The sequence below is a fragment of the Thunnus maccoyii genome, chromosome 7 (genome assembly GCF_910596095.1).
Source record: "Thunnus maccoyii chromosome 7, fThuMac1.1, whole genome shotgun sequence".
NCBI classification, from domain to species: Eukaryota; Metazoa; Chordata; class Actinopteri; order Scombriformes; family Scombridae; genus Thunnus; species Thunnus maccoyii.
The window spans coordinates 14,515,434-14,534,476 of record NC_056539.1 but is presented as its reverse complement, the minus strand read 5'-3'; the positions used below and the strand labels follow the sequence as shown (position 1 = coordinate 14,534,476).

The 19,043-nt window shown below is 41.5% G+C and overlaps 1 protein-coding gene across 6 annotated transcripts in view; it reads left to right on the top strand.

The window, feature by feature from the left end:
• The first annotated feature begins 4,160 nt into the window (after positions 1-4,160).
• tle2b (TLE family member 2, transcriptional corepressor b) overlaps positions 4,161-19,043 on the top strand; it is an 87,830-nt gene continuing 72,947 nt past the window's right edge. For 3 of the 6 annotated variants that reach the window (XM_042416104.1, XM_042416103.1, XM_042416108.1), the window contains exons 1-2: positions 4,161-4,322; positions 5,091-5,171. In XM_042416104.1, coding sequence (XP_042272038.1) covers positions 5,091-5,171 — 81 coding nt within the window. In that variant the 5' untranslated portion in view covers positions 4,161-4,322. Of the gene's footprint in view, positions 4,323-5,090; positions 5,172-5,664; positions 5,754-9,813; positions 10,548-19,043 lie in introns of those variants that run through there. The other 3 variants (XM_042416106.1, XM_042416105.1, XM_042416107.1) reach the window with 3 other exon arrangements.

The following is a 19,043-nucleotide window of genomic DNA, read 5'->3' as shown; positions in this document are numbered from 1 at the left end:
TCCACACAGTCATTTAGTGAAAAAATGCATTTAAAAGGGTATCTTAAGCTTATATGAGGCTTCAGCAGTCTGAGTTAGTCATATCAAGTGGATATCTGCCACATTTACAGTATTTTTAGCATCAAATTCCCTCTTTGTGTTTCCTCAGACAATGTTTCCCTGTTGAACTGCAGTGGAAGTAAAGTAACAAAAAGAGGAGCTTTGGCACTAAAAAGACTCTAATGTTGAAAGATATCTACTTGATTTGACTATTTTGGATGGCTGAAGCTTCAGATAAACTTTAAAATACACTTTTGCACAGAAGGAAGACTGTGGACTTTGGCCCCCATCACTTACATTGTAGTTGCATTATGAGGGGATCTTGTAATGGTCAGTATGAACAGGAGGGATAATTACAGCAATAAAAACATGCGTCAGTGTTCATTTGGGCGCCTGACTGTTGTTTTGAGACAGTCTTGAGAAATTGTGAACCCGTCCTTTAAGGGCGTTAACTAAAAGAGTAACTCACATCTGATCTTGTTTAGAGGAAACACACTGCTGCAGTAACCTCTATGGGTTGAAAAGTAAGTGTGATGGACCTCTGATCACGCCCATTTTCACAGCTAGGTACAGTAAGGTGTGATCCGTTGTACTTGTGCACTATAGTGGTGTGGCAGGAGCTTGTAGTCACCACTAGTTGGCAACATGAGGAAGATTATTTGCTTGGGTGCAGTTACTCAGATATAATATTTAGTTGTAAATCTTTTGCAGCTACTTATTGTTTGAAGTCTGTGACACATACACATCAGCAGACCTTTACCTTCCCTTGTGAAGCCAGGTCTGTACTGCAGTCATCTTCACCTGTTGGTTTCTGGGGCATTTTCCCTTCAGTCTGGTTTTCAGCAAGTGCAGCGAGCACAGTATCCCTAAATAGATCCATATTAGAAGATGCAGCACCTCCCCCATATCCAATGCTGATGTTCAGTGTCAATGCAGGAAGTCCCCTTTTATGTGGTGTGGTGAAGGATGAGGAGTGCGGAGTGGTGGATGGGCATGTGGCGCATATTTATTCCTTTTATAACCCTGAAGTTTAGCTACAAACCAAATGTTAGCATTAGATGTAATCATCCAATATCAACGTTCTTGTCTTTTCAACACATGATCAATCGGACTGAGTCAGGATCATTGTCCTGTGATTTTATCTTAAAACTGGTACAGTATGTATTAAAATATATTGCGGTATAAAAGCTACACATTCTATGCTGTTTACCAAATACGGATGTGAAGACCCTTAAACACCCCTAAAGCTGAAAGTCGACACGTTAACCTCATAGCCGTTTCATTACAAATCCAATATGTCCGCATACAGAGCCAATACGACAAAAATGTGTCACTGTCTACACACACATGCACACAAATGACACACTTCTTTCCTGTAGCCAGGAGCAGGAAATAAGTTGGATGAAGCTAATTATGGCACGGAGTGTTACTGCACATGTCCCACACGTACAGACCCACTAGACGTACAGCCAGGAAGTCACACTGATCTTGCAAAAACATACACAATCACACCCAGACACGCCAAAGCACGCACACACACAAAAAAGCTAACACACACACACACACTCACACACACGTATCCATACACACTATAGCTAAATGTTTGCACTACAAGGTCAGGAGATCACATGTGTTTGCAGGCGCTCAGGGATCTGTAACACACCGCAGGTACATACACATGGCAGTTTTATTCACCCCATGTGTGTGCGTATGGTGGTGTTCTTCTGTTTGTGTGTGTGTGTGTGTGTGTGTGTGTTTGCCCATGTGTGAATAGGTGTCTATTTACCCAGCGTCAAACCAACGCAGAGTTTATCCAGAGTCCCACATCACAGGGATAGGGTTTCTCTCTCTGCCGCTTCCTATTACTGCATGGATTAGTCAGTGCAGATCTGCAGATCATTTCCCTGACTGACAACTGAGTGTGTGCGTGTGTGTGTGTGTGTGCGTGTGTGTGAGGGGGTCCTTTGATGATGGTTTTGCGTCAATGTCTTTCTATTCATATCTCATTTTATGAAAAAAACAGAACAAATCAAAGTACATGACAACACAACTGGTAGGAATAGATACAATAGAGCAAACCATTGAAATATATATATATTTCTAAAGATTATTGCAATCCAGCCAATCCGGGTTTCAGACTTACTAACATGCGACCCACCAGCTCCTCCATCACAAACAGGATCATCAGGATGTCCATGAGATTCAACAGAAAGGGTCCATCCTCCACCTGCTGGCTCTACTCCACCACCACCTGTGTCCAGACTCCAGGGGTGCCTGTTCTCTCCTCCATCTTCAAGGACTTCATGTGGAGGAGTCTTATCATCAAAGGTCTCTGTTGCTAACCTTGATACATTTTGTTATACACTTCCAATTAATCTCTCTATATTGAACTTCACTCCACACAATCAAGACATAAAAATCGCAATACATATATTTTTAAGGTTTCTGAATGAGTATCCTGTTTGATTTGGCCGTTAAGTTTTGTTTTAATGCCCTTTTCTGTTTAAATAAATTTGTGGATAGGAGTCAGTGCTTTACTCTTTTATCAAGTTAACGTAACTAAAAACCTGTGAAGACGCCCACCAGCAAAAATAACTACATGAGATACTTAAGTGCAATGTTTTTTTGCACAGCAACTGTTTTTATATTGACAACATTGTTGTGGACCAGCTGATAGAGGGTGCAGTATCATTGAAATACACATTAGGCTCATTTACAATATTAAGTCAAGTCAGTCTTTTTAGCCCAATAAGGGGCTTTACAATCTGTACAGCATACAACATCCTCTATCCTTAGACCCTCGATAAGGATAAGGAAACATTATTTAATGGGGAAAATATGGAAGAAACCTCAGGAAATATAGGATATTATAAGACACGCACAAAACTTTATATCTCCTCTGAGGAAACTTTCAAACACCCTCCAATTCTCTCTCAAAGTTTTTTTTAAACTCTTGTTATCATGCTCTTTGTTCAAGATAATTACTGACTGCACAAACAGCCTATAATAGCCTGTAAATATCTTATATAATTAGTATTTTACTTTTGTTGTGGCCTAGTAGCAAACACCCTTGAGACTGTGATGATATCACTGTGCCCCAGCATGGATGTGTCCTTTAATAAGTAGATACAGTCAGGACCTCCTTTCTTCACCATACATATTGCATTCTGCAGCCATACATTCATTAATATGACAGTATCCTCTTAGGAGGAAAATACATGTACCCTGTCCATGAAGCTTCGCTTCAGCCCTCCACACAAGTAAAGACAAGACGGCGAGTAAAATGGGAGTCAGCAGGGTTTTATTTTTACTCTGCGGCAGCAGTGTTATAAAATGTGGTCTGCGAGGAGAGCTAACACACCAAATATCACAATATCACCCTGAAATGAGATGCGTGCAGCAAGGAAAGATCTCAGAGCAAGAGGGGAGAGAGTATGTGTATCATACAGAAAGAAAAAAGAAGGAAAATTAAAGATCTAAACAAACCAACACAAAAGGAGTAAACTGACTGCAGTATTTCAACACTGTAGGTCGTATGTCACATGTTGTTCCATATGCCTCATTATTTTAATTTTGGCACGTGAAGACGACCTATTTCTGTTTATCCAGTGTTTGAAGTACAATTAAGAAAATCTTAAATTTCGAACTGGACTACAAATATAAACTGGACTTTGAACTGGACTTCACTGAAAAGTAAGGTGTTTACCCACAGTGAGTGTGTGCGTGTGTGTGTGTGTGTGTGTGCAATAGAAATAGCGGGATTGAAATTAACAGCGGAATTTACTGAGCATTTATGTAGCGTGACTGACAGCGTGTGTGTTTGTGTGTTTATGTGTGTGTGTGTGTGTGTGTGTGTGTGTGTGTGTGTGTGTGTGTGTGTGTGTGTGTGTGTGCAGAATAATTGGAACTTCAATGCCCACAATCCCCACAGACTCCTCAACTTCCCTCCGCCGCCCCCCACCCCGCCCACACCCATTCAACGGCCGGGTCGCGCTGCAATTGGCCTGATTGCCCCGTGACATCAGGACCCAACGTGGGGTTCTAAGAAGCCGACTGGTTAGAACACATCTTCCATTCGTCCAATCAGCGCGTGGATAGAGCCTTCAGACGAGGAAGAGCTTTTAAGGTGGAACCAAAGAATTGCGGTTAGCCTTCTTTACTGCCTAAATTGAGACGTGTTAGCATGGAACGTGACTTTCCCTCGCCTATAGAGCTTGTTGTTGATGTAAGAAAAAGTACAAGGCACGTACAGTTACCTAACTGACAGGTGTCCTGGTCTGAATGTAAGTTGCATCGTCTCTAACGACCGTTATTTCTGGCTGTAAGGTCCAAGTTCATGTAAAAAATGCTGCTGCTTTGGGTGTCTGTATCTGTTTGTGTTTTTGTTATTCTTTCGTCTGTCATTCAGTTTAAAGCCCACTGTCTCCTGTTGGTAGGCTAAGCTCAAGTAGCTAGGAAAGAAGATTGTTTTCACAACACAGTCGGTTTGGTTTACATAAAATGACAGAATTGCTTGCTAGGATGCTTAAGTTAGTCAACTCTTGAACAGGGGCTGGCCAACTTTTTCATTTAAGGACCCTCCAGACACAAGACCTAGAACCCCAATTGGTAAAGCTTTAATGTATAAGCCTCAAACAGGAGGAAATTACTCATTTAGTACAGTAAGAATAGCCATTTGTATGCATTCTCTGTCAAATGAATTAAAGATTAGCCAAACGAAACTGCCCATTAGTATTCCTCAGTTTGATAGCCACTTAGGCAGTGTAAGCTTAAAATGTTGCTCAAATATAATCCTGTTTTTTGTCCTTTACAGACAGTAACCTAATGAAGACCATTTGGGATTATTTAGCCCACATATTCCTTAACCAGACAGAAATGAGTTCTGTTATCCTGCCAATATTGTAGAAATGTTTACTGTTATTATCTATTGTTTATATATTTTTTGTAGTCAGCCATTATTATATGGTAGTGCTGTTTAAGGCTTTCTAAGCAGAGATCATGTCTTCACTGTGCCTGTGCTAACAGCTGATTCTGCTCCTCTGTGTTTTTAGATGCTGACCATGACTCTGAAGCTGCTGACTGTAGATCCTCTCAGCTTGTATGTTTCTTCCTGGTGTAGTATCAGAGCCAAGGTCAGTCAAAACACACTGCACTCCACTTTCCATATGGCCAAATTACAGTTTATTTGTCAGTTTTAAGTATTTACAGATAAAAGTAACTTAAGTTGCCAAATAAATATTATCGTATTGTTTTCCAACTACTTATCTTTTCACAGTTTGGAAAACTTCCACAATAAATGAGTAATCCTTTCTTCATGGGGCTGATGAAAGGAAGGAAGACTTACCCTTACAATATGTATTAGTTACTGCATCATTGCAGGAACCATACAGCCCTCTGTGTTTTTAAGTTTTTAATGTGTCCTAAATATTGTATGCCTTAAACTCTACAGCTGAAATCTGTGTTGTTCCCCACCAACAAACTACACCAGCACTGATGGAGCATTGTGTTGATTCACCTTGTTGCTATTGATGGAAATGAAATTAGTTGACCAGGTAATGCGATTGTAAACACATTGTTTCCTGAAGTGATGAAATTAGCCGCCATTCACATTGTTAATTTGGGCAGGTGCGACCTGACAAAACTGCTCACCATACATACGGTGTTGCTGTGGCAACACATGCTATAGATGAAGGCTGTATTATACGGTGCTGGTGGTAAGTACGACTTAGATTTTGACTGTTTTGATGTCTGTCTGCCTGCATGTCTGTGTGTTTGTATGCCTGCCCATCTGTCTCTCTGAAACCCAGTGTGAGGAGTCAGGGGAATAATTACCTGCATAATACTTTCTAGACAATTAGATAATGTTGATTAGTACAAGGGCTACATGGGGAAAGGTGGTGTTGGTGGTGGTGGGGGGCACAATTGAATGACGGTGTGTGTCTGTGTATGTGTGAGAGAGAAAGGTGAAAGAGAGACTTTGAATGAAGCCAGATGGGAATAGCAGGAAAGAGTCACAGAAACCAGAGAAAGGTGTGTTCTGAAAGTTCACAGGGACCTGGTTGCAGTCTAACTCTCGACCATTGTGTGTTGCAGCAGGCTCCAGTCTCCTACGACCCTGAACAGGATAAATGGTTTAGATTCTGGATTAATGGATGTTTACATGTGAGAATTTTGGCCTGATGGTGTCACTATTTTTGCACAAGGGCAGCTGTTGGCTACTGACCCTACACATGATTCCCACTATGAAAATATGGAAACATACATTCATTTTCCTTCATTTTCCAATATTCTCTTGAGTCAGTTGCTTTAAAGGCATCATCTGGTGACTTGACTGAGTGAATCTATACCACATGCAGAAAACTACACACATATGTGAGGCATAGTGTGTTTACCCTTCTATAAATTAATATCTGTGACATGCTGAAAAATACTATCATAGTAGCACAAGTAGAGAAGAGTCATAAAATCAGTGAACATTTTGACATATCACAGTAGAAAAAGCAATAAAATTAATGACGGCTGAATTCCATTTAGCTGCTGCTATTTCAGTTTTCTGGTATTGTGCATGCTGGCTCACTGGGACACTTGAATAGAAAAGGCATGTTATTAGTTACTCCTGTGCTTTTCCTGCTATGACAAGTTAAAATGTCCATTGAAAAAGGCCTTTACCAGACCAAGTAAAGCCCCAATGACATCACACAGTAGTATAAATGCAGACTGTATTCACAGTATACACAAAAACCCAATGTCACAACGTCCACACCCTACATCGATTGAGCAAGGTTGTGGTTTTCTTTTGCTCATGAATTCAACTTTCTTTCAGATGAGGGTTAGGATTAAGTTACATAATCTTACTCCAAAATAAACAAAGGTGTGAATGAAACTGAATCTAAAAACAGCAAAGTGCAAACAAATGAACTGTGAGATAGAATAAGATAGAAGAAAGAAGAAGAAAGACACATTAGTAAACAGAATTTTAAAAAAAGTCAAATGTATTAACCGTTTTGCAAATCAGTTTAATTTATTAATCATGTAAAGTTTTAATGATGAAGTAGAACTATTAATTGACAAATATAAGTTTTATTACCTGTGTCATTTTTATTCATTTAAAATAAATTACCTTACAAATTACAAAATGTTATCAATAGATTATAATAAATCATTGAACAGTTACTCAGAAATGAACGTGTTAAAAGGCCTTCATCACTGTTGTCACTACAAACACAAGACGATACAGTGTGAAGATTCTTTTCCTCTACATCCTCTTATACCAGATGAACCACAACTACTCACCTACACCCTAATATTCAGACAGTCCTTTTACTTAGTTCAAAATAGCACAAATTCAAAGAAGTTCGACACATCAAACATTGAAACAAACTTAGCAATGAATTTTAACGGGGATTAATATAAGGTAGCGTGAGGTTTCCCCGAAAAGATCTACATATAGTGTTTGGTAATAGACTGCACTGGATAATAGGATGTCTGTATGTGACCTTAATTGAGGCTTTGGGGCTGCCCTCTGGCTAACCCGCTTGTTATCAAATGCAGTGTCTGTCTTACTGGAAACCCTCCACGCATGCCAAGACTGACTGTGTCTGATTCAACAGTGTTGGATTAATGGCTGTTTGATCAAGTTCAAAGGCAGAGCTGCCCCGGATAAACTCATTATAAACAGCGCCAAAAGACGGCTGGGCCAGACTGGTGCACTGTACATGGAAAGGCTTTAAATACCAGGTCTTAGTTGGTCCAGGTCCATTCTGGGCAGTCCTGTAAATAACATGTGCAACGGAGCCAACAGTCAAAAGTAGGCAGGCAGACATTTTTATCTTTGTGTAGCAGGATATTTGTGGGGTGTTGGAGTGGTAATCCTCTAGATACTCGACTTATTGATTTTGATGACATCTTTGGTGGTAAGTGGTTGTCGCTGTGATGTTTCTGCACGGCTATCACTTCACAATGTGTGGCCCCTGCTGTAATATCAATTTCCTTTGAATTAATGTTGATAAAGTTTCTGTAGGTGGGACACTGTTGATATTTTGGTTTCGACACAGTTCTTCAGTTTAATCCAAACAAACCACTTTTGCTGCTAAGAGGGAAGTAAAATAAGCTACTTCCTGTGTGTCAAAGGTTTTTTTCCCCCCACAATAGACCACCCAGCAACAGATAGAACAGCAAATATGAAACCCTTTATGAACAGGATACAAGATTAATTAATACTGAATCATATCAGATCAGTACTCTAAAAGGTATCTCATTTTGGATATGTGTGTGTGTGTTGAATGACAGTGTGTCTGCTGTGTTAAATGGTTTGATACACATGTGTTTGTGTTCTTGGGCAAGAGTCTAAATACCCGACTACCTGCTAAGTCATTATAAATCTATATAGCAATTATGTGTGTGTGCAGGTTTGTTTTGCTGGCTCATGTGACTTGTATTCAAATATGGTATGGATCCACTGTGACCACATTTCACATACTTGTATATCTGAGAATGCGTAACGTGTCTTATGATGATATCTTTAGGCATAGAAAATCAAGCAGCATGCATGCTGACTTCTTGATTATAACCAGATTAAGGCAGCAGCCTGATTATTGCAAACTTTACTGGTTTATATGAGTCGAATTCAGGTCATATCTGAGCAAGCATTACTTGATCAGCAGATCTGGATAATTTGTCAATAGTTGAGCCATGTGTATCTAATTTGTTTTGTGTAATTTTCCGGGATGGTCGCACAGTGAAGCTGCAGTTTAAAATAGAATTAGTTTAATGTCATGAATGCAAAGCACATAAAGATTTTGTCCTTCTATTTTGTAGTATTAATGTGTCCTGTAGGCTTCTAGGCATTAAACTGATTAATCCGAAGCGATCATACTTTTCTGTTGCTCTTCAGATGATGTTACTCTGTTTTTGAGGAGTTAGGACTTGGCATATGTAGTTTGGCATGATGAAGCATTTATACTTGACAAACATCTGGATGCAGTGCATCTGAGACCACTTCCTGGGGAGGTCTGAGCAGTTGGATCAGTAGCATTCTTCAGTGCATCCTGGCTGTGTTTACACCTGGATTTATATGTGATTAAGCATGATTGGATTGCTATCCAGTCATCCAAGAAGACACATTTTAATACAAGGTGTAAAATGGGTAATAAACGTATCACTTTGAGTAACTATAATGTGCATGTGCTACTGTGTGTGTGTGTGTGTGTGTGTTGCATAACAAGTGTGTTCAGATAGCTGTCATGAATTTGTGTATGAGTGTCGGAGCGTTTGTGTGTGTGTGTGTGTGTGTGTGAATCTCGATTCATATCAGTTTGAGCTTGAGTCTTTGTGCATGACTGATTGCTTTGTCTGTCTGACCACAATTGAAAAGGCATCCATCTCTCTCGTTGCCTCTCTCTCCTCCCTCTGCCTCTCTCTCTCTCCGTGTGACTGGGTGTCTCTATCTACTCAGTTCCACCTTAAGAGGAGCTTTAGCAGCCTGTCGTGTTTGTGTTGAAGCCAACAGGCACAATATATTACAGTCTAGGACTTGCTGCTGAAAAGCCCGCTGGATCCTCCACTGACCTGCTGTTCTTTCCTGCTTTCCTCTCGCGTTTTTTCCACATTTAGATTAAAAACAAAGCTCTCACTCTCTCTCTCTCTCTCTCTCTCTCTCTCTCTCTCTCTCTCTCTCTCTCTCTCTCTCTCTCTCTCTCTCTCTCTCTCTATTCTCCCCTCCCTCCTTCTACTTCTTCTCCTCCTTCTTATCCCTCTTCTTCTTTTCTGCGGCAGCAGTCAAGGCAGAGGCTTCAGTGTGTCAGAGAGAGGGTGAAGAGGAGGAAAAAGCACAGAAGAAGACTATCTGAACGGAGCTGAGTGTGTGTGTGTATGTTTCGCCATTGGACAGCCGGGTTGAAGGGGCACGAGGAGAAGAGGGGAGAAGAGTAGGAGGAGGAGGAGAGGAAGAAGAGGGGAGCCTGCCTGGATGCAATTCTCTGTGTCATGTCACTACGTGTGGACCTTGACTGATCACAAGGTGAGGAAAAGGGAGAGGGACACTGAGAGGAAAACGTGGAGGAGAGAAAGAGAGAGAGAGAGGAGAAACAGAAAAGACTTTGGTTTTACTGAGAAAAGAAGAAGAAGAAGAGAAAGTCTGGTGCTCGTTTTATCATGACATTGGATAAATGAAGCGAGGGATTGAGCGCTCTTCAGTTGTGTGTCAACAGGAATTTGCCTTAGAAGAAGGAGAGACAGAAAGCGAGAGAGAGCTTGGAAGAAAAGAAGGAGAGAGACTCTGGAAGAGTAAAGACTGCTTTCTTCAACCCCAGCTAAGGAGCAGGGACTGGACTTTCTGAGTGTGAGAGAGTGAGTGAGTGTGTGAGTGTGAGTGTGTGGGTTTGTGTGTGTGTGTGGCTGTGTAACCGGTGGAGGGCAGAGGAGTGGAGGGCCAGGGGACTAACCTGGCCATCAAACGGACTGGCAGCCTCTCCTCTCCTGGGATCATGTACCCTCAGGGCAGGCATCCGGTAAGTACCTCCTTATGTCTCCTCCTCTTGTCTGTCTGTCTCTCCATCTTTCCATCCAATCTCTTTCATGTCAATTTTTATGTCTCTACTACTCCTCCTCTGTCCTCTTTTGGCTGTCTGTCTCTCTGTGTCTCTTCTTCATCTTACTTCCTCCTGTCTCTCTGCTTCTTTGCTTCTCCTTGGTTTTGTGTCTCTTTGCTTCTGTCCGTCTTTTTCAGCCTCTCTCTGTTGTCCCTCTCTTGTTTAGTTATAGAGACTGTACTGTAACATGAGGAGTGAGACGTGAGGGGAGGAGGGTGTTTGGGCTAAGAGATTCCCTGTTATATGTACACACACATACACACACCGCCCTCTCTGTCAGCTGCAACCAGGTGCCTTTGAGATCTTGTTGATGGTTAGCTGTGTAGGTGGCTTAACTGACTCTGCACTTCTCAGCTTGTGTGTGTGTGTGTGTCTATATATATATAAATGTGCACATCCATTAGTATTTAGTTGTCTCTGTTTGTATGTTTGTGTGCATGGCAGCATGTGCTTGAGAATATATATGTCTGTCAACGTGCGCGTGCATGTGTGTAAATTGGTCTGTCTGACTGTCAGCTGCCCATTTGCTCGTTTCGGTTGCTAAGCAAACACTTGTGCGTGCACACACACACACACACATACACACACAGACCATTTAATTGATAGTTAAATTCCACTTAATTCATTTCCATTACCACCAAGAAAGGTCGTGAGTGCTTCCCCTTTAATACCTCCTTAAAGTCCCTTCCCTCCTTCAGTTTCACCCTTCATCAGCAGTGAGAATTTGCTGTTAATTTACCTGCCAGGGTAAAATAAAGGTTAAATACATAGACTAAAAAGCACAGAAGGATGAATGACAGCTTAGGCTCAGTCTGGCTTAGGCCATTCGTTTCACAGGGGCCCCCGGTCCGGTTACTATAATCAGATTTGGTTGTCAGTCTCTTTGTATCTGCTACAAATGGGTCAGTGGCCACTTTGCTTTGCAGTCAGCCAGCCAGCCAACCACTCAGTCAGCCAGCCAGCCAACTAGCCAGCCAGCCAGCCAGCCAGCCAGCCAGCCAGCCAGCTAGCTATCACACAGAATTATGAATGACATTTTCACAAGAGGAAGGCATGAGGAATCAATTATATGTACAGAGAGAATGCTAATAAGCCAGCCGCTGGAATAGACGGGAGAGAGAAAACGCTGAGAGAAACAGAGACAAGTGAAAAACAAAGGGAGAAAATGAAAGATGTAAGAGCCAAGAAAGGGAAAAAAAGGAGAGAGAAAGAATTCTTTAAAAAGGCACGGCCGGGGGTGGAAAGAGAAATGAAAATGAATGAGAGATGCGAAAGAAGAATAGAGTGTGAACATTCTTCTGTTCTCTCCTTTAGAGGCGTATCAGAGAGTTTCCTGCTGCGCTGCTCTGCGTTTGTGATAAAGTTCAATCCAAGATTGAGCCAACTCCAACCGATCGATAGCCTCTATCTCTCTCCTTCTGTTTCTCCTCTGTTTTTCTCCTTCTGTCTTTTTTTCTGTTTCTCTTCCCTCTTCCTCTGCAGCCCCCCCACCCCCCCTCCGCCAGTGGAACTTTATTTCTGGTGTTGCTATGAAATGTGATCTGTGGAGAGGTGTGAGGGTGCAAAGAACAGTTGTGTGTATGCGTCTGTGCGCATGCATGTGTGTGTCTGCCTGCTTTTTTTATGCTTTTGTGTTTGTGGTTACAGACTCTGTGTGTTTGTGTGTGGGCTTGTGTATGTACATACACTTGCAAGTGTGTGTTTGTCCCCATAAATTCAGAACAAGGTTACTTGTAAAATATGTAATTTATCCTGATTTTTCTCCCTCTCTGCTTTTCCAAACAGAGCTGGAAGCTTTGATTATTTACTTTGATTGACATGCTGGGTTTAAATTTAGTTCCTGGGAATAAATAATAATTAAAGGACCACACCGGTTTTGCATGCTTTGCTACTAACGACGTATACTTAACATTATTGCCAATTTTCTTAAGCACACTAAACCATTTGTTGCCTTAAATCTGGGGTAGGTAATGTTCTGGAAAAGGAAAAAACAAACAAACAAAAAAACGCCCTCCTCCTGTAGCTCTCCCCCCTCCGCTCTCTGTCCTAAGCCCCTCCTACCAGACGAGCACGGGCATATGCATATGCTTCATACGCACGCAACACAACTGTTTAACAGCTTATTATTGCACTCACTCACACCCACAACTTCCTCTCAAGGCACAACAACCTTTAGTAAACAGTGAACTGTACACAGGTCCGACACTCAACTGTTTGAAGTCCACCACGAAAGTAATTAGTGTCCGATCTCCCTGCTTGAAATCGAGTGATATCGCCTCTCTTTCATTGTCCGCCTCCAAAACCTCCTCAGTCACCAGTCTGTGAGAGAGCCGGACCTTCAGCTCCTAACTGAGTCCCAGAGCCATGAGTAGCACCAGGGCACAGAGACGGCTCAGTATCTAACCTGAAGCTGCAGTGATGCATAAGAATTTATCACTGCTTTTCAATTCTGGGAGCCAAGTTCACTTCCACTGAAAGTCTCCACGATTATGCGCTGTTCAGTTTCCCCCGCGCTACAGGCAATAGTCTGATCATCGCATGTTACTTTTCATTCTGCTTTCTGTTGATATTCCCGTCTTTTTCTTCTCTTCTGCAATTCATGCAGTCCCGTCACTTCCTATCCGTCGGTATCCTGCTGCTCGCCTGGGGCCTGCGTGCACAGGCTGAGTACGCGCAGATAAGCAGGTAGGTAGGTTGACAGGCAGGTCGCCTGTCCAATTATTTCATTCGGGCTGAATGAAATGATTGGACGGACTTATTACAGGCCTGCACCAGCCACAGATACTGGGTTTTTTTTTTTTTTATTGTCTGAGCATTTGATTAATTGATTGCTGTCGGCATGTACAGCGAATTTCAACAAATATAACAAATAATGCTTCTAAAATGCATTACCTACCCTAACTTTAATTTTCATGACATAATTGTCACGTGGTATTATTGATGTTGCAAGCAGGGACCCCTGTCCTCATGCTGGTGCATTCAAGGAAGCGTCAACCTTCCAGAAAGTTGGCTGCCAAAAAGAATTGATGAGTGGCTGTATGTTGCCAGAAAATAAATCCAGAAGACAAAGAAGAAGCACGCATGGACATTGTGTAAAAGACAAGAGAAACATTATTGTTTTCTTGCAATGCATGAAATAAGTCAAACATGGATGACGAAAAGGCGGCAAACACCATAGACTTTTGAACTTAACATGTTACTGATCTGAATACATCATTATACTTGGGCAAAGGATCCATTTTTGCATGTGTTGCACCCAAAAAGCTAATGTTTGGCTGCTTAATTTCAGATCTCATGTCTCAGATCATTCATTGATCGCACCAGAGTGAGATTTTTCTGAAATACAGCAGTTTCCCCTGACAACTGCATTACTACATGGCGATAAAACTTTGATGAAAAAGTAACAGTAACAAGTTTCTTACTGTAATATGTTAATAAGCAAATTTGAAGATTCCGCGAAGTTGATCTTCTAATCATCATGAAATCTAGTGAAACCAGTGACTATACTAAAGATGGGAAATCAACATAAAAATGTATAATTTGTGTGAAAATGGTCAGCAGTCATGTAAAATCTCGGAGATCTGCAATGATTCTCTTGCAAGTATGGAACTGTGTAAACACACAACTACACATCTGTTACTGCAGTGACTTCTCAGTAAACACGCTCGACTCCGTTCAGTCAGTAAGCTTGATGTATGCTTGCTGGTGTCAGTCAAACATCATGGTTTACTTCCTGTCAGCGACAGACAGTCAGAGAGGACAGAGCTTTTGCCTTCAACCCCCTTGATGTCCCTTTGAAAGTGATAAGGAAGGTGTCTTCATTATAAACAGATTAAATGTACGTCTGACGCTCAAGCAGCATTATTTTTTATCCTAGAAGTCAGACTTTGTTCTCTTCCACTGACTGGAAGGAAAGGGTTAAAAACCGAGGGCTGATTTGTCAGGCGAGTGGAGCTGTAATTGGTTCCACTGGATTTTTGTGGCAAGCGTTATCAGAACTGTGTGAATGTGTGTGTGTGTGTGTGCGTGGGGATATGCGTGAGGTGTGTTCATTTGTGTTTTTGTTTAATGTGTGTGTATTTGCCATGCGTGTGATTTCTTCTTATTATTATTATTAGTGTCTCTCTGGTGCATTGTGAGTGTATACATTTTTGTATTAACAGTGTGTGTTACCTTTTGTTTGTTTGTTGACTAATTTATACGTAAGTGTGTGTGTGCGTGCATGTACATCCTCTGTGTGAGGTGTTCATGCAGTTTTGTTCTTTGTGTGTATTTGCTCTTAAGTGTTAAGTGACTTTATGTTGAAGTCCATGTATGTCTTGGTGTGTGTGTGTGTGTACCTTGTACATGTTTATATTTCTCCTTGTGTTCCTGTAAATGTGCTTGTGTATGTGTGTGTGCAGTTGTTTAAGTGTGTGTGTATTTGGCTGTAGGAGAGGAAGGAGAAAGGAGAACGGTGGTGGTTTAGGTGTGTGTGTATGCACTTTGTGCCAACAACAATAACAATAAATAATGTCCTGGTCCGACCTCGACTGTTGCTGTGAATGTACAAGCCTTTGATTGGCTGCCACACCCCAGAGAGAAAGAGAGAGAGAGAGAAAGAGAGAGAGAGAGAGAAGATTTACTGTGTATTTTCATGCTTGAGAAAGATGTCTATAATTTCTAGCTTGCGCACAGGACTCACACGCACATGTATATTACATCATTTTTACATATATATTCATGTCAGTGCAAACGCTCACAAACAAGCACATATCTCACACGTGCAAGTTTCTATTCTACTCTCCATCTATTTACTTAAAGCTCCAGAGTCAAGAAAGGTTTGGCTGTGTGTGAGTACAGTTAAAGTTGTCGCCCTCTGTATGCTGTGTGTGTGTGTTCTGTGTGTACAGTATGTGTGTATATTACACATTTTCTGCAGCCCTGGGAGTTGTGGTGGCTGTAGTCTAGAGGATGGAGATCAAGGAGAGTTTATTCTGCCAGTGTACGATAAAGACAAGAAAGAGGCAGCCAGCAGAGGGGATCCTGAAGAAGAGAAAGAAAGAGGGAAAGTTGGATGTAGTTTTGCTGCTGAAGGTGTCCATTGTTTTCCCTGAATTGAAACATTTGCGAGTTAAAAGTAACAGTGTTGATACCTAATAAAATCTGCTCTGATCATTATTATTACATCATGCATCAACACCATTCAGTCACTTTTCTACTTTGGAAATATATGAAATGACAGTAAAGCAACTGTTGAAGTACAATCAGAAGTTGTAGGAGTGTGTTGGGTGGCAGAGAAATGAAAAAGCAAGTGTGGGGTACAAACTAATAAATTGTTAGTTTCAACCGACATGTATAATCATGTGTATTTGTATGTGTGCGTGCATAGGGAGCGTTTCCTTTTCCTCCAGCCCTGAGTAGGGTAACACTTTATTTTTATGGCCAAGTAAACAAACTAATGCCAAATATGTGGCCGCAGAAATCACATATGCTCCGTTAATGAGGGCAGAGCTTCTATGAGGGTGTTTGTGTGTGTCTAACAGTCGGATTTTGATGTGTTTGCTCGCGTGTGAATGTGTATGAGGTGGAATTTGTGAGTGTTTTAATTTTGTCACCACAGTGGCAGCGCATGCTCAACTACTTATTAGTGCGTGTATGTGCAGATGTATATAGAGTTTTTTTTGGACACGCAACTGTGCACTGTTTGCTTTTGTATGCACTGGACCTGGATCTTTTTTTCTGGCACACAGCTGTGTCAGGCAGTTTGCTTTTCCCCCCAACATTTGGTGCTGTAATGAAAGTCATGTAAAGTAAACAGCACAGCGGATTGCTGTCACCTCCTACAGATGACATTCTCCCTCCTTTCCTTTGTCCTAATCTTATTTACATTTAATTTCATTCAGCATTTCAAAGGCAACCCCACAAAATGGCAAAAAGTCAAGTAACAACAATACAGCTGCAGTTGGACGACCCACAGAACAAGCAAAAAAAGTCATACAACCAACTGACAACTTCTAGTCAGACATCAGCAGCCGCCCAGATTAAGTCTGCTCTCTGATTAGAAAAAACAGGTCATTTTGTATCCTCAAATCCTGTGTTCTGTGTTCTTCTCTTTGTCATTGAAAGAAATCAGAGTGAGACTTGGATGGAGTCCAGAGACTCTTTTGGCTGCCAATCTTTCCCTGATTTGTAATCCACCGCTGGCTTAGTGGCTGACTGGTGAGCTGTAGCATCAACTGACTAGCTCTCTGACTGACTGACTCGTTGACTGGTTAACCAGTGGTCTGGCTGATTGTCTGACTCTTTTGGTTTACTGGCTGCTTTGCTAGCTGAATGACCGGCTGAGTGTTGGCTTGTTAATTGACTGTCAGACTGAATGCCTGAACACTGAATGACTGACTGGCAAGCTGGCAGAGTGACTGAGTGGCAAAGATGTTCAGTGGTTCTCAGCACAATGAGAGGGCCACTAACTCGAAATGAGCTTCTATTATTGGGTAGCTGGCAGTGTGGCTCTCTCTGAGTTAACAAGACCTTTTAGTGGTCTGCGGAGGTGCAAGCAAAACAGAGAGAAAGTGCAAAATATGAGGGCGTCATGAAAAGCTGGCTGATATGTAAGTTACATTACCATTCTTCCCTGCAGCCCTTCAGTCTTTTATTCACACTCAGTCCAAAACAATGAGCTGTTGCTGCTCACATCAGCAGACACAAACACACACACACAGACATGTTCACAAGGGGCACTGACACTCCTCTGCCACACTTGGTACTTCTCATCTATTCGTGTGCCTTTTTCCTAAATATTTCACTGGCTGATTATTATTTCATGTGCTATCTGAATGTGTCCCTGCTTGTCTTAGAGAGATACTTGCAAAAAGGAAGAACAAAAGGGATAAGAAGGAGAAGTAAAGAATGAAAGGAGAGAAAAGGGTGGGGGGGATGAGATGGAGCAGCAGGAGAAAGGGCACAAGAAAGAGAAAATGTTTTGTTTGTGGGTGTTTTGCTCAAATGAATGCATCCATGCATAGGCATGCCTGCGTATACCGTGTGAATACTTATGTGTTGGTAGAGTGTGCCAGGGGCTAAACAGAGAGACAGAGAAGACAAGCAGACAGATAGAATCATTTCTTTCCCAATCACTCCCAGACCTGCATCTGTTTCACAGTTGCTGTCTCTCTCATGCAGCCGCTGCCATGGGTGGAAAAACAGGCAGCTCCTTGAACAGAAAAGTTCCATGTGATGGAGGACAGACAGTCAGTGAGACTGACAGAGAGACAGATAGAGCCAGGCTGGCCTAATATTCAGACGGATTGTGAGGAAAAGTTGAAGCGTGATTTAAAGTAAGTAATGGAAGTCTATATTATGGCAACATCACTTGCAGATGCTAATTGAAGTGAGGAAGAAGGTGCATTTCCAATTTGTGTGTGGGCTACCCTCCTAAACATTGATGATTCAAATAATCAATGAAGGTTAAAAAGCCTCCAAATCCAATCTCATTTTGTCAGTCAAATCAATTTTTTTAGCTGCGTCATTGCAGGACAACGGTATGGCAGGCTATAAACTTCACGAACTTACTCATGTCTCAAATTTCCCTAACTACAAAACAAACTATAACAGAAATAGGGAAGGGTGAGGGAAACAGTGGGCCGAGTGAAGCAGTACAGCTCAACTCTTTCTGTTTTCTGGTCCAACGCTCTCAGCTCTGGTGCTAAATGTTAGCAAAATCGGATAAGCTACTTTTTAACCAAACGCTGGTACAGTCTTCACTACTGCTGTCCAGTGTGATGTACCAGGACGCACACTTTTCTTTGACTGTGTGGAAAATATGATGCTTTCACATCACAGATGATGAACAAAGGAATTTAAAGATTTTAGTGATGCTGGGTTTTTCAGTCAACACAAAATTTAAAAAATGCAAGCATGATGGACTTAAAGGTACTCTGTGGAGTGTTTGACCACTAGTAGTGCTATGGAGCAATGTTTTGTACAAGTTGTACCATGCACGTGCACAAGAATGCACATGCGTAAGCACACGGGCAGCGTGATTCACATCTTGCTGTTGGTTTTGCTCTATTTCGTAGATCAACGGTTGGTGGCAGTAACACACAAAGAAGAGTAGCAATACACCCGCAAATGCAGTGAAGAGAAGAAGACTGTTAGCATGTAAACAATGCAGGTTTTGAAATATTTAGAACATTGACTTTACAAATGTTTTATGAGGACCTGTATGTTAGACCTCGAGGATAAACACAATGTTTACAAGAAAACTCCAAATGGCACCTTTTTAAATAAGATTAAACATCATTTCAAATAATCTCTATACAATAAATTTTCTGTTCTTCACGCTATTGGTCATGATAGTTGTGGTCATCCTCTAACTGATATTCATATCAAACATGCTTGCATGTGATCACATTCACTGTTAATTTATCAAGT